General features: G+C 37.9%; 1 protein-coding gene across 5 annotated transcripts in view; it reads left to right on the forward strand.

The window, feature by feature from the left end:
- The window catches only part of LOC103479055 (sodium leak channel non-selective protein-like), a 63,416-nt gene that overhangs the window by 39,272 nt on the left and 12,025 nt on the right, over positions 1-12,119 (forward strand). For all 5 annotated transcript variants that reach the window (XM_017310795.1, XM_017310797.1, XM_017310798.1 and 2 more), the window contains 3 exons: positions 1,294-1,485; positions 3,075-3,212; positions 4,152-4,226. In XM_017310795.1, the coding sequence (XP_017166284.1) occupies positions 1,294-1,485; positions 3,075-3,212; positions 4,152-4,226 (405 nt within the window). The remainder of the gene's footprint in view (positions 1-1,293; positions 1,486-3,074; positions 3,213-4,151; positions 4,227-12,119) is intronic.

The following is a 12,119-nucleotide window of genomic DNA, read 5'->3' on the forward strand; positions in this document are numbered from 1 at the left end:
TTCAGACATTTTTTGTACCCTTGTTGTTGGAAAGTCAAGATTATTCGTATGTAAAAGTCAGTATTGTTCTTCGGAGTTGTAGAGCAATCTGACATGTAGCACAAATGAGTTGGGATTAAAGGGAGATGGATCAAAGTCATCAGTGATGTCATAGAGCATGAGTGACATCACTGGTTCATCAAAGCCACTAGAAGCCTGTTGTGCGTGGGTGTGTGTTCTGGATTTGATGCATTGCGGGGACCATTTTCCTGGCACATATTACATTGTGGGGACGAAGAAGAAATGCTGTTTTTGGGGTCAGGGTAAAGTTTAGGTCCAAGGTGTGAATTGAGTTGTGGTTGGAGTTTAGATGTAGAAATGAATGGAAGTCAATGGAAAGTCTCTGCAAAGACAGCGAGACAAACGAGTGTGTGTGTGCGTGTGGGCGTGTGTGCGTGTGTGTGTGTGCGTGTGTGTTGCCAATAAACTTACATGTTGCAGTGAAAAAGATTGATGGATGACGGATGCAACACCATCATCCACATATGGTAGTGTGTTACTGTTTCTGTTAGCTTACTAACTTACTTGCTACTCGTCTGCTTTGAGACCCAGTGGAAAGCAGATTTTGATGTATTTATTGTTGAAGAGTTGCAAGAGTTTTTGGCTCTAAAATATGATGACATATACATTTTCAGAAAATACAGAATGTAACAACCTCTCATTCCCAAAACTGCYTTGTTCCTCGTCCCAGAGTAAGCATCTGTAAGACAGAAAGCGGGCCTCTTAGTATATGAGGTGAATATCTGTCTTGCTGCTTCATCCGTCAGCATGGGCTTAGTACTTTTAYAGTGTATATTTTCTTTATGTTTCCGTCTGAACAAGTTGGCTGTCTTTGTTKTCTTTTTTTGGCTGTGTTTCCAGGGAATCAAAGACAGTCATTAATCTGGTTTAATGTTRGATTATAAAGAAAAATCTTTGGCCAGAAGCATCACTCTGAAGACTTTGATCAATAGCTGCTCTCTGGATTTCCAATCAAAACCTGACAAAGATACATTACCTTTTGGGGGTTTCTGTCCCCACCAGCTATAGAGAGGCTAAATCTGTTGACAGAGCACAGAATCACCACACTGCTGCTGTTGAAATTCGGATTACTCTGCTATGTTTGCAACTTTGCTATATATTCACAACCTTGGAATAAATAAATAAATAAATAAATAAATAAATAAATAAATAGCTCTGATCTCTCTTACTTTGCCGTACAAACCAGAAAAACACATAGCAATCATAAGACGTGTTTGTCGTTCTTGTCCCTAGGTGCTCCGTGTGGTGCGCCTGATAAAAATTTCTCCTGCTCTGGAGGACTTTGTGTACAAGATATTTGGTCCAGGTAAAAAACTGGGCAGCCTGGTGGTCTTCACGGCCAGCCTCCTCATCGTCATGTCAGCCATCAGTTTGCAAATGTTCTGTTTCGTGGAGGAGCTGGACCGCTTTACAACTTTTCCCAGGGTAAGCAACTCCTCACATATATCTTACTGACCAACAATAATAATAAAAAAAAAAAACACTTTTGAAGCTTGGCATTTTGAACTGAACTATTTGTTTGTTAATTGTGCTTGAAGTTTGAGTTCTGTAGATCCATAATTTTTCTTAGAGAACTTAGTTTAGTGGCACATTACATGAGACGTCGTGCTCCTCTACTAACCGTTAAAGTTTCATCTGTTCTGATATATTTCAGTGGACTTACTGAATCAATTGCATTTTTCASATTGTTTAAAATGTGSTTGTGAATTAGGTAATATCTTTTTTCAGTTACGCATTCCCATGTGATTGTACTCCCACCTTTGTGTCTTCAAGAAGAATTAGTTATGAATGTAGTAGATATGTGAATTGATTTTGTTCAAATAGTTTTATTTTGTGATTTTATGTTTGCATTTTTTTTGTATTTTGTATGTCTGTATAATCTTGGTAAAAAATCAGTTGCAGCATTTGCCATATGCCTTATAGCGTCTCGAACTACGTCCCAACAAAGACATTTGCTACTTTGTGCCTGTAAAAATAGAAGTTTCACATTTGTTCATGTTGMAATTATAAAGTTGCTTAGCTTTAATATTAGTCAACTAATATTTCACACACCTCTGCAGTACGCCGTAGTTTATGCTAAAATATTCTGAGATTGGGGCACATGAAAACACTAAACCAAAGTTTAAAATTTCAAGAGTTTCTGGAACGGCACCTCAAACAAGCGATTCGCAGGCCTGCGGGTGCTGATGATGAGGTGCATGATGGGTCGACAGATGTGCTACTGCCTTTGATTTCTAAGTGCTCACAAACTTATCTTTCTCTCTCATTAGTGACAACTTTCCACCTTCTGTGTTTTYTKTTTTTTTTTCCCCTCTCCCTTCCAACATTTCACTGATCTTAGGCAAGCGGGACATGAAAGACTGCTTGTGAACAGCTGCCACTTGTATGCTGTATTACCCTTCCCTCTATCATTTTCTTCTCAGATTTTTATTATTTTATTTTTTYGCTGCTGCTGCCGCTGTTCCACGCACACACGTATGTGCATTCAGACACAAAGACACGTCACAGTTAACGATGTCTGACTGCCTTCCCCATGGGCAGGCAGCRYCTTTGGGTTTATCTCTATCGACACTTACTGGGACACGGCAGCAGGTGGGAAGGGTTGAGGGCATGGTGCTGCTGACAAAAAGAGATAAAGTACAGGGTGCCATTTGACTTCAGGGGGCCACCGTCTCACAGCTGGTTGTTCTTTACTCTTAAACTGACCTCCGCCAAGAAAAGACTCTGGAGCCAAGAAAAGATGTCCGTGTCCTCGCTTCCTCCCTGCTCTCCCTGACTCACATCTGTTTGCGAGGAAGGGGATAGATGGTCAGGAGGGAATTCATGCAGCAGCTGCGCAATATTTGCTCTTGAGTGAAAAAGCGTGTTTGAAATGTCAGATGTGTCTGCGCAGTTTCCTCCTTGTATCTCGTTTTCTGTCCCTTCCTCTGCTGCTCTTGTCTTCTGGGTTGTCTTTTCCACTTGTTAGCCTTTAGCTTTTTTCTGTTATTATGCTTTTTTTTTCATCCCTGTAGGCGTTCATGTCCATGTTCCAGATCCTAACCCAAGAGGGCTGGATAGATGTCATGGACCAGACTCTGGTGGCTGTCGGAACAATGTGGGCTCCAGTCGTAGCCATTTACTTCATCCTCTACCATCTGTTTGCTACCCTGGTGAGGAACACGCTGTGCTGCTTATACTGGGTCAAATAAACAACATAAAGCTTTCCGATGTTTGCTGTTAGTACATTTGTATGCACAGCCATATTCTGTTGAAGATTATATTCTCATATCCTTAACAGTAAAAGCCAGTACGGTGAAAAGTATTCAAACCCTTTGACAGTTTTACAGTTGTTACTGTACATGGCAAACCCAATCTTCAATGGGTTTTATTAGRTATTTATATGACACACCACTGGAAAGTAGAGGATAATTGTGAAATAAAAAGCAAAGAACATAGYGGGTTCACACTGCTCACCGCTCCATCTAGCTACTGAGATTTTTGCCCAATGTTCTTTGCGATGTAAGTTATGAACCTCCAAAAAAYCTAGATGGCTTTCAGCCACACATAGCATTTTGCATGTAGGCATTAACATCMTCTTATGTGTTTTATTGGGTTATAGGATCCCAATAAAATACATTGCGGTTTCTRTCTGTAATGTGATAAAATATGAAAAAAAAAGTTCAAGCACTTTGAGTGCTTTCACAAAGATYTGTACAGTGGAAAAAAGGTCAAATAAATGCACGGATTTCTTTCGGCGGTCATTTASTGCCAGCCTCTGTTTTTGTTCACTCAAGTGGCWYATTTAATCACAGATAATCAGACTTGCAGGCGTAAGAAGYGCTGACATTTCAGTGTATGGCCCTCTGATACAAGGAGTCATCAGACAGCACACCAAATCTCAGGATGACTCACGACTCCCTTCAGACAGACAGGATGTCTTCCAGGACAGAGCAAGCTGCAAATACGAGTACAATGCAGAGTGTGTACAGTGAAAAGATGCACAAAGACTGCATTGTCATTTTTTATTGTGATGGTAATTATTACATTAACATGTTGTAAGAAGCTCACACGCCGCAGCTGTGTTTGAAATCTCTCTTGTTGCATTTTAGATTCTGCTGAGTCTTTTTGTGGCTGTTATCTTGGACAATCTCGAGTTGGACGAAGACTTGAAGAAGCTCAAACAGGTAAATAMAAATTATTTGAAGTTCTTTATAGTATAGATTTGCAGTAGCAGTTTTATGGGGAAATAATCCTTTTGTTTTATAATTTTGCGTTGGCATTGTAACATGTCGCTCTTCACTTTGAGAATTACTTGCCAAGTGTATTCCACTTCATGCTGCTGTGCTGGTGTCGTTGCAGGCTTTCTTTTTACTTGGCAGATGAAACTTTGTAGATTACTTTATCGAGAGTTTGCTCAAAATAAAATGTAGCTGTCCATCAAAGACGCAGTTGGGTTTAGCGAATGATAATTCAACGTAAACATAAGCTGGTGCCAGTTTTAAAAGTACTCAGAGGAAAGTCAAACAGCAGATTTATTATATTGGTCACCAACATCTTTATAGAAACCAGATTTGGACAGAAGCCAGATTTTTCTCATCAGTATGTTCTTCTTCCGTTGATAAAAAAAAAAAAAAAAAAGTTTGTACTTGGCAAGAGAGGTTTGAAATGCAACATAACTTCTGGCATTTAAAACTTTTAATAGTTTTATGGGGTTTTTTATATACATTTTCCATGGACCCAAATTTCAAATGAAGTTCTAGCGTTGCATGTTTTATTCCACCTGTTGTTATACAAAATGAAAGGATAAAGCAACAAAAACAGTTTTTAATAAAAAAAAATAAAATAAAAAAAGACTGATTTGGGGGCTTTTTGTGGATTTTTTTCTTTAAACCAAAAACGTTATTCTGTTTTATCCAATGTTTGTGTCCAAGTTTCTACCATCTWTCTGTGGAGTTGAGGTTAAGCTAAGTAATTTTCTAACACCTTCCTCTTGGGTTTTGATTGGTGTTTCTGATTGGTGTATTTCTGAAGATGACAGTAGGTCAAGGATTTGTACAATCTTCTAATTTAAAAACATTTTATATCTCCATAATGTATCTGCAAATTTACTGTGGCTTTAAAATGTTGTGTTATGTGCATTTCTGTGTTACCAGCCTCATTCATGAGCAGGTTAAATGAGAGTTGTCTTTTATTTCTTTACCTTTTCGCACATGATTCATTCCAAGTTATAAGAAACAAGAGGGAAAAAAATCCCACTGAGCTTTTTTGCAGACTCACCAGTGAACAATTTCAAATGCTCATAACACCGCAGGTCAATTGTGTGGGCTGAAGTATAGACTCTCCATAAATTAAACACAAAAGAATCAAGCCTTATAAATGAAAAGTGCTGCTAAACACAGAGGAGAASKSWWYTYTTTYTYYWYWWTWYAKWKSMRARRMAMAAAWSWAAWRWAAAAWAAAAGAAAACAGGAAAGTACATCAAGTAATGCATTTCAAAATGGCATTTCTGCCTCCCCAACATATGAAGTGCTTACAGGTTCRGCTTCTGTTTGACATTTTTGCTTGTTGTGACAAATACAGGTCTATTTGAAGCTAAGCGCTTTGTGTTTATTCTCTGTGATGAGTGACGAGGTTGAATTTTGGCTACATTATGTCCTATTTAAAGCCTGAGCTCTAAAAGTTGCCAATCAACTAAAAAAGCGTGTGTTCAAAGAAAGAAAAAAGCAAAAAGGCATGGATTCCTATAATAATGCAAGGGTCCTGATGCTGTGTCCTCAACTTTAAAAAAAGCAGTTTGTGTCATGAAATGCAGAGTAAGTGCTGCGGTGGGCAAATCTTTTGTGGAGAAGTAGGTTTTTCTAAATCATCACAGACAAAAATGTTGGCAGTTCCAGGAATTGGTCTTCTGTTTATGTCCATTCAGAACCTAGAAGCAGCTAATCAGTTTGAACGTCGTCAGGGACACATGCTCAGATAATTGTCGAGTACAGTCAGTGTGCCCTAATAGCTGGCTGACAGGCTTCAGTTTGCTTGGACATGTTATTTCCCTCCCACAGCCGACTGATTAGCTGCAGTGACGGTAAAATTGCCTATTTTACAGGTGCTTAAATCATGGGTGCAGAAACTCACTATATATAAACCTCTGATGGTAATCACCCACCCACAGGACAGGGATTTAGCAAACATTTAACGTTTAACAAATGTAACAAATTTTCTAAGAAATGCCTACCAGAAACGAATTACAGGGTTTGTAAGGCAGTATTTGTAACCAGCTGCTTGATGCCTGACTTTACTAGCTCATTTCTGTTCATATCAAAATCAGGTAMGCTTCCAATAAGTATCAAGTACATTACTGTTTTCTTTAGCTAATATATTTCCTTACATAAAGATTTACACCAGATGCCAGTATCACCTTAAGTTCTTTACAAWGAAATCAACACAAATAGATCTATTAATTATTTGTAATAAGGTGAAATGACACAGGGAATCAGTATTGAGCACACCCACGTTCAGTCCTGCTCACACTGGTCATCCAGTTCAAGTGATTACCAGCATAATTCTAGCAACTTCACTTTATTTCTTTGAAATCTGAGTTTCCTTGGCTGTGTGGGATCGTTGTCATTTCGTCCACAGACTTTTTATCAACAATTTGCTGGTACATTCTTCTTTCGGTTAAATAAAATCAGTCATTCCACTTTTTAACATAAAACTCTAAGCACTAATTTCTATCCTTTGCATACGGGTATTAGATAGATTTATAATTTCATCTAATAACCAGAAAAGTATCTTTAACATAGTGGTAAAAATTGTATATCTGCTAAAATCTGCTTCTTGTTTCATGTGTGTGAAGAACATAATTTGGAAAACCAAATGCACTAAATCATCTTAGATAACATTATAGTCACCACCATGTGCAGATTGAGCAAACATCATGTGCACATGTGTCACAGGTGGCCCAGCAGACTACCTGTTTATTTATGGTGTACGTGTCAAAGAGAGGTGAAAACACACGTGCAGTCAGGCTTACAAGGCTGACCTCTAWATSACGTCGATAGATGATAGACTTACTKCTCAGCATAATAATATCCAAAGCAGGARAGAAGGAGCTAATCAGAACAGAGCTTAGCTGTGGGCTGTAACTTGCCGACTTGCACACATTTTGTAAAATGACTCCATTATAACTTAAAGAAACATCACTGAACAAACAGCTCTAATGCCTCTCTGACATACTCATTCACTTTGAAGTTTTCCACAATTTTGTCATATTACAACCACAAAATGTATATTTATGTTTCATAGGTCGGGCGTTGAATTTAGTTTGGTTTCTTTTGATTCGATTATTCTARGTTTCATTTTACTCCTGTGTTATTTTGGGTTTCTAGTGTTACTCTTTTATGTCAGCGCCTCACTTTAACAGATGTTCCCCATCTGTTTGTTCCATCACCTGTATAGCATCCAATAATCAAAGCCTCTGCTATAAATCCTTCTTGGTTCAGTTACTCCATGTCAGACTCCCTGTTGTCCTCRCCCTGCTTTTTCCACTTCAGTAAAATGTGTTCATTCACCACACTTCTGTCACTGTGTCTCTGCATTTGTGTCCTCAACAAAAAAATCAAGACATGACATAATGTCTCTGTAAGAAATTTTATTTTTTATTTATTATTTTTAGATTTCGTGAGATAGACCAACACAAGGTAGTTCATAACTGTAAGGTAGAACTGCATGTCACAAACCTGGTCAAGAAGAAGAAGGCCATAAGCTAAGAGAAAGTGTTTTGAGTTTACCACAAGCCATGCTGGGAACATATTATCCTTTCCCTTCTCTCTGTTATGCTCTTTTTGTTGTTAGTTAGAAACAAAATAAAACCCAAAAATACATTGAAATAATTGGTTGTAATGTGAGAAAATGTGTCAGAGTTCAAAGGGGATAACTTTATAACAAACAGCATCAGTGACAAACTAATACATCAGGTCTATTCTTACCACACGCACCCAAGAAAATGTAGTTGTCAGTGTGCAGAAGGGCAGCCCAATAATAGATTTATATTCCACGAGTTAAATAAAAACAAATGGGCACAAAATGCAATCTAAAAACGGAAAGAGCTGCAAAAGGTTTTTGTGTGGCAAGTGTTAAATATTTATTCTAATTTGAAATTCAAGGTCATCTTCCAGAGGGCAAAGAATAGGTTTTGTAAAAAGTATCTTGGCAACCGCCTCTGGTGTTCCAAATAAATTGGCATACATTTTGACMCACCTGAGTGCTGCTGAAAAAAAAGCCTTTATTTCTCTACTGCAATAACTTAGTCAAACTTTAGTCATGCCTTATCATTGTAAGCTGAGTTCAACTGGGGTCAGTTGCAAGATGCTAAACTCAGTAAATATATTTGCATAACTCTTTGAATAACCATATCCTGTCTATTTTTTGTTTGCATGAAAAGGAAACCATTAAAAATATTTCCAGTAAAACTACTTCATCTATCTTTTTTGAAAAAAAAAAAAAAAAGATTGTGGCTTTGGGATTTACCTGAAATGAACCTCAGAACTAAAAGTGTGACTTTTAGTTCTGTGTGTAAGGTAGGGATAGTTCATCTGTGGTCTGTACATTAGTTGCTGTTTTTGGTTCTATTTGGACCTCCTGGTTGATTTGTCAGTACCCTCTTATAGTTATTTTGGTTGGCCAGCCACTCACAATGGGAGGTTCACTATTGTTTCATGTTTTCTCCATTTGAGGCAAATGACTCTCTGTGGTTTCCTGGTGTCACAAAGCCTTAGAAATGACTSTGTAACCATTTCCAGGCTGACTGATGTCATATGTGTGTTGCTTTTTGAAATCTTCTAGCTTGCATCATGTTGTAGGCTAACATTTTTATTTAAGCAGCTCCCTAAGTCTGAAAGTCTAGGACTGATGAGGCTTGGGTGTGGATAGTGAAACTTAGCTAAAAAAAAAAAAGAGAGGTTAAGCTCAGGCAATTCAGGTTTTTAGTTCCTGCACTAACTCGGGTTTATAATTTTTCAATTTGTCTGATACAAAAAACAAAAATCAAGAAATKTGTAATGACGCAACTTTTATTCACATAAAATTTTAGCATACGTGTGAAACGTGTTTGTGTCTAGTTGAAAGGCCTGCATGGGAAATTTTWGTTTCAAATAAATTTACTGTTACACCCCGTAATGTTATAGCTGTRSCTAAAGTGACCCTAAACCTGCTGCTTCTGTATTTACCTCAAAATTCATCAAATTAATAACAGCTCTTATATCACCCTCACCCAGTTACAAACATTTACTCCAGCGTTGTCCATGTGTGTGCTCAGTGGCACAGTAATGAGTGAAATCAGGGTAAATGAGTTGCCAGGCAACACGTTTTGTTCATGTCACTCTGTGTGCCATAAACATACTGAGGGACATAAACTATCTGCGGTACTACTCTCACAGTGGCCAGTAATGGTGTGTGTAGGATGTAGGTGGGTGGGTGGGTGAGTGCATGTGTGTGTGCGTGTGTCTGCATACAGACAGGTGTATAGTTGGGTAGCTCGACTGTGACCAGTCATTTTACTAATTCTAAAATGGCAACATCAATAGACCTCGCAGGTAAAAACATCTGTCACTGTTTGTGTGTTGATTGCAGCCTGACCTGCATCTGTCAACTCTGACAGGCCATTTGTCTTTATTTGACGGAAACACTACGAGCTCTGAGGCTCTAGAGGACTTGCAACTCTTTGCTTTTCTGTGTTGTCCCCTCTAAAGTGCTTTAAAAAAGTATTTAATGTTTAATAATTCTGTAAATAACATTGCAGATTCTCACGCTGACAGAGGTTTGACTTTTGGCCACTCAAAGACATTTAAAGGTTCTCCTTTAAAAGTGCTCCTTAAACATGAAGTCTGGGGAATCTCTCATGGTGAAACCCTAGACTTTGTTTACAGCTATGATGCTGACACCACCAGGCTTCATCAGCATGCGCTGTCGTTTGCCTAATCCTCTGAAATCTGCACACATATTTAAACTCTTAACATCACACTTTTATAATTTACTATTAAATCTTAACCTATATTTTCTTTTAAACCATTAAAAATGCTTTACTGTAGTAACAAGGGTTAACAAATGCAATAATCATTAATGTGAAGTAATTTAAATATCAGCTTTTTTTATCTGTCTGTCTTTTTGTTCAGCAGACATTTTCAACACTACCATAAGTGGTGATAAAGCGCCATGTTGAGCACTAACAACGTACGTGCTGCTATGTGGTGCATGTTTTTGCCTCAACTCCTTTAGATAATCATGTGTCTATTTTTGCAATGTCTATCATACCACAACATAATTGTTGTTGTTGTTGTTTGGCATACATGATCATTTCAAAATATTCACCAGTACCCCATTTAATATTTGAGAAGAAATAGCTCTGTTTTGCTGTTATGAGTTAGATTGTTAAAGTGTTATTGTTAACATTGTTGAGAGAGAGAGAGAACAGTTCTGCAGTAAAGTAGGATTTCAATTTTATCTTCAAAATACAGACAAAATCCTTTAAGTTGAATTTTTTTTAATCTGTATTCAGAAGCTTGTATTAGCAATGAGAACACGTAACTTTATCAGAATGGTTAGTATTGCTAATTTTAAGCATCGATCTCTGTGTGTATTTTCTGTACAGTTAATAGCCTCTTTCCTGTACTGTAGGATTCTGTACGCTGCCCATATTACCTTCTCCTGCATGTTCTGTGACAGGCAGAAAGGGAGTCTTGATAAAGATAAAGCAGAGCAGTTTTTGTTCGCTTAGCTATGAATCAGCTCCTACCATTACAAGAATGAAGTAAATTCATGTTAAGCAAGAATCAGCTTCTATTTGATATGCTTAGGATATTTTAGGGGTTTATGTTTAGGTTTCTCTGGTGTAAGAAACAGCTTGTTGTGCTTGCACTTTTGAGCTGCATAGGTTTTAATTTTATGTAATTAGACTACGAGAATACACTAATTTGATTTACAGTCTTGCTTTAAAATATGCCCCAAAGCACACATTACATGTGTGCATGAGGTACAATCATTAATAACAAGGAAATGAAAAAAAGGAATGTGGCTAATTACCAGCTGCTTTATTTCTCACTACTGAAGAGAATATAAGCAGCAATAATTTCTCAATGGTTTTCACACTTTTATGAACAAACAAACGCACATCTCTGCGTGCGTTTCCAATTCATCGACACTGATTTGGTATAATGCATTTCTTGTTTGGAATTGAGCTTTCTCAACATCTTTAATGAAATAAAGCCTTGGGCAGACAGCTGGGAAAACAGAAGTGGATGGGAGGTATTAGACACAGGTACAGAAACTTCACCGAAAGACGACAAAGACACATCTGCTTTCTATGTGTTTTTGTTTTTCTGCTCATGTCACTTTAAATATGATTTCAAAACATTATTTTTCACTGACAAAATAAACATTTTTTAAAAAGCACATTTCTCTAAAAAGATAAATAAAAGCTACTGCATAGGAACTATTTTCTGAGCACTTTTCACTTGTGGTCAAGCACGTGACACAACTAAGGTCATCTTCATCACAAGGTCTTCAAACATTGTAGAACATCGGGAATGACAGTCAGCCATGCACGGAGGGGAAACAGCTTCATAGAGACCATGAGTGCAATGCAATATTCATTCCTTCCCGTCATCGGTTGGTGGACTTTGTAGTGTGAAAGACTGATTGTCCATCTCCACCCAACAAATCACGCCTGCCTAAAGCGCAGCAGAGGACCACAGGGTGGTGCGAGACTGGGGAGGAATCTTTTAACGTGTGCCAGGAGATATCAACCAAACAGGGGAGGATGTTTACCCCTGAGGCCACTCATGATGGTAATAATGTGTGTTTGTGCCCATGTGAGATGAATTGTCAGGAATGTGACAAATTTGTATCTACAGTTTGCACACACACACACACACACACACACACTGCTCTTTGCAACATTTGTGTGCGGTTGTCAGTAGAGCCGTTAGAGAGTCAAACAGTTCCTTTGGCCAGGTAAGATGAAGAGTCATGAGAAAATCTTTATTTAAAGTTATTATGTATATTAACTGCCAGCCTATATATAAAAT

This window comes from Poecilia reticulata, linkage group LG2, assembly GCF_000633615.1.
Source record: "Poecilia reticulata strain Guanapo linkage group LG2, Guppy_female_1.0+MT, whole genome shotgun sequence".
Lineage (NCBI taxonomy): Eukaryota > Metazoa > Chordata > Actinopteri > Cyprinodontiformes > Poeciliidae > Poecilia > Poecilia reticulata.